The sequence below is a fragment of the Arachis duranensis genome, chromosome 4 (genome assembly GCF_000817695.3).
Source record: "Arachis duranensis cultivar V14167 chromosome 4, aradu.V14167.gnm2.J7QH, whole genome shotgun sequence".
NCBI lineage: Eukaryota > Viridiplantae > Streptophyta > Magnoliopsida > Fabales > Fabaceae > Arachis > Arachis duranensis.
In genome coordinates this window covers 16,133,168-16,137,137 of record NC_029775.3, presented here as the reverse complement: position 1 = coordinate 16,137,137, position 3,970 = coordinate 16,133,168, and the positions used below count along the sequence as shown (strand labels likewise).

General features: G+C 30.1%; 1 protein-coding gene across 1 annotated transcript in view; it reads right to left on the bottom strand.

Moving 5' to 3' along the window:
* Nucleotides 1-1,611, bottom strand: part of LOC110280431 (pectinesterase-like) — a 2,385-nt gene extending 774 nt beyond the window's left edge. Inside the window, exons 1-2 of the mRNA XM_021141471.2 lie at nt 1,261-1,611; nt 766-1,176 (exon numbers count right to left, since the gene is read on the bottom strand). Of these exons, the coding sequence (XP_020997130.2) occupies nt 766-1,176; nt 1,261-1,611 (762 nt within the window). The remainder of the gene's footprint in view (nt 1-765; nt 1,177-1,260) is intronic.
* Between the last annotated feature and the right edge of the window lie 2,359 nt (nt 1,612-3,970).

Below are 3,970 nucleotides of genomic sequence, written 5' to 3'. Positions count from 1 at the left end.
ACATACATGCACATTCATTTTTTTAAGAAAAGTATAGGTAACCAATAACATTTTTGAACAATGTGTGAATAATGTGAATTAATAAGGTTAAAAGAGTAAATTAATCTTAGATTAATTAGTAGCATTAAATTAGGGTGTAGTATATTTTTATTTGATTGGTGGTTGTTCATATTATTCAAGATGCACTCCCCTTTATATATTAATTAGAGTAATCATTATATATTATGTATGACTCATTATATATTGTGTACTTGCTTTATTATGTATTTGCCAACTCTTCTTTTTTTTCCATATAGGATATTATGTCAACTTTCAAGTGACTAGATAAAAGATGAGTTATACAAATATTTGTCGTGTATGTGTGTGCCTACGAGAATATTAAGGTTTATATGAAGTTATTTTCATGAAATTGATAATTGAAAATTGTTAAATAATTTAATATATTTGACTAAATTATTTTCTAAATCTTTTTTAATTATTAATTTCACTGAAAATTGCATGAGTCGTTATTCATATAATAATAAAGGTGAATGCTATGGTATCTAAAATATGGTGCTTATTTACTAAAAAGAGTTAAAAATTAATATTTAATTTAAAAGATATAAAAATAAATAATTTTTAAAAATTCAAAACTTACTAAAAAAGAAAGTTAGGCAAAATTTAGACACCAAATCATAGGCACCATAGAATTGACCAATAATAAAATAGAGAAAATAAGAAATTACCGAAAGTGGCAGTAAACATGGTCTTGAGGTTATGGGTGACATTGCTCATACTAGCAGTGATAATGGTCTTAGTAGGGCCATCGCCATACATGAAAATATTCATTGCATGAGATGGAACTGTACAATTCTCCTTATAAATCCCCGCCTTAACATAGATAATGTACCTTTCCTGAAAATTTTTTGTCTTTGGATACGAGTTAATTGCATCCTGAACCGTCCTAAAGTTTCCACTACCATCTTTAGCAACCACTACATTTGGAACATGAAACTTCACATCCTTTGCCAACAACTTGCGATCTGAAGAGGAAAACCAATCGGGGAACCCCTCGTTATCAACCTCTTCGCGAAGAACACGTCCAGAAGAAGCAATGGGTTTCATTTCCACATGCAGACCAAGATCTTCAATGATCTTAGCCAAACCAGTAACAATATCGAGACTTATGATGGAAACCTTCTCAACACGATCCAAACTCTAGCTTTGTAGTTGTTCTTTGATTTTTCTCTCTCCTTCATTTTGATCCTCAAAAATGTCAACACAAGATTGCTGATATGAGATAACGGCACTAAGCCAGTTCTTGAGGTCGGGAGTTTGCGATTGCAAGGAGGTAATGTCGTGATTGCTGCGAAGCACATTGCTGAAAAGGTCGAGGCTGCTCAATGCGGATTCCATAACTTCTTTGCAACCATCAATGGCCATCTTGATTCCGTTGTCATCTTTGGAGAACTCCTCCTTAATCGTCATCATCTTTAAGGCGGTGGTGACGCCGTCTCTGATATCATTCACGGCGGCATCGATGTATGCTTTCGGGTCAGAAGAAGAGGACCCATCAACTTGGCTTAGAACCTCGCGACAGAGGTTTTGATCCTCTTGTGTGTTGCGGCACATGAGACTCGTGAACTTTTCTTAGTGTTTTGCACTTCATCAGCGCCATTGCTTTTCTTGTTATTAACGGCCACTATGATCCCGGTAGCAACTCCCGCCACAAGGATGAGCGAAACTGAAACAACTACTGATACTATAATTTTTCCCTTCTTTTCCATTTATTTTTATCTTTTTTTTTGTGTTATTGGAAAACATTGCAACACTTTCAAATATTTATAGTCACTCACAAGATGTTTGTTGAAACTACTATAGTTTATTAGTTCAGATAAGATTATGTTCAGACACACGTTTAGAAACAATTGTCTATTAATAAGGTTAATTAATTGGTATTTTATTACAACGTTGATTAGATTAACTGGCATTGTGGTATGACCAACAATATAAATTGTTTAATTTTAGTACTAAACTGTTGGATAGAAAATCCGATAGTTAACAATTCAATATGAAATTAGCTAGTTTCGATCATTGTTAATTTTCTTTTATGTTATTTGATTACAAAAGTGTCGTGTAATCAACAAATTTCAATGCAAAAATTCACAGATTTGGCGGCTAACCAAATTCGGTCACAATAATAAAACTAATTTTGTAATAGATAAAGATTTGCTATAACCCAAAAACGTTTTCGGTTGCTAAATTGATATCTATAGTAAAAATTATCTACCAATTTAACAATCAACTGAAAAATTAGATTGGTTAGACTATTGCTACCTGAAGTGCTTTCATTGTTAAACTATTATTTCAGATTTTTCATGTTATTTATTAATTTATACACAAGATCATTCGCAAAATAATACGTTAGAAATATAATTATTTATGTAATTTTTTTTATTAGTCTAATTTTTTTAGAAAAAATAATTTCATGTCATGGTATTAAAATTAAAAAAATTGATTTTTATTAAATTTTCAAAAGAAAAAATATTAACATAAGACAAAAAAAAGAGGAGTGTTAAGGAGCCAGCAATTTTTGTGATTTGTAGTCATCAAATAGTTATCAATGATGATTTTAATGGTGTGAGATTGGTGTGAGATTTCATCCAATAATTTACTTTTTCTTGTTAATTACATACTGGCAAGAATTTAATAAAGTTGCTGGCCCTAAACTTTTTCAACAATGAAATCATTCATGAATAGAAAAGATGAAAGAAACATTAAAAAAGATTACCGACTTATATTATTAGTTACACAATCTAATTCTTTAATTAGTTACCGAGTATGATTACACACAGTATCTCAAGAAGAAAATTGATAAAAACTGATCACTATTAAAAACACTGCACACATTGAAACTAAACTGATTTAAGATCTAAAAGATCTTCCAACACTAAGAATATGAGAGGCTCTGGGAAGCATCATAATTCGACGACCATAGAGTTTGATGGGAAGCTCTATCATCTCATGACATGGAACCTCAACCATCCAATGTCCTTGTTTTGCAGGATACACCCCATTTCCATTCCTATTCTTTGCAATGGGCCTTATTCCCATTCCAATAATCTCTTCTTTCTTCTCTGATGGAACCACCATGAATAATTCTCAACAAGATATGTAACACTACAGTTTTGTTCTTTGTTGTTTCTAGTTTCAGTACAAGTTAAGATGCTTGCGTCCCTTTTGTTTATATAGAAAGCAAAAAGTGGTTCTTTAAGCTTCTCTTTATACTATGTAGGCACTGATGCAGCACTTTTAACTAATTTAATATAATATAATTTGTTTGGCCCAAGCTAATTAAGGATTATTAAATCCGGTAGATTCTGGATAAAATAAAGTAATTTATTTCACGTTAGATTTGCCAAATGAATTTTTTTTCCCTTGTTGTTGGTAATAATATTTGAATAATTAAGTTTGATTAATTCAAAGGCAACAATTCATTTATTTTTTTAATTAATTATGGTTATACTTTATCAAAAATACTATAACAAAAAAGCATATATTATATTAGAGTTTTTAATTAGAAAAAAATAATAAATAAATAAAAAACATATATTATAATAAAAAGTAATTTCATGACATGATATTATATTAGAATTGTTATGATGCAAAAGTTTAAGTTCGATTATTGTTATTTTTCAAAAAAAAATTAGCATAAAGTAAATAAAAAAATTATGTAATTAATCAACAAATTCAAAAAATATTTTTTAGTTAATTTCGTAATAACAACTTATCAATTGTGGAAGAATGTATATACATGATTCTAGCATGTTTCTTTGGTTCTCGTGCTTGTTTAATAGATATTCTTCATGAGGATATGGTCGGTGTGGCTTTTGGATAGGGTTGCTTCAATTTTAAATTTTAATTTCTTTTGCTGTTTGCGTTTTTGGACTCTTAATTTAGACCTCCTAGCTAGATAACTTTTCTTACCAAA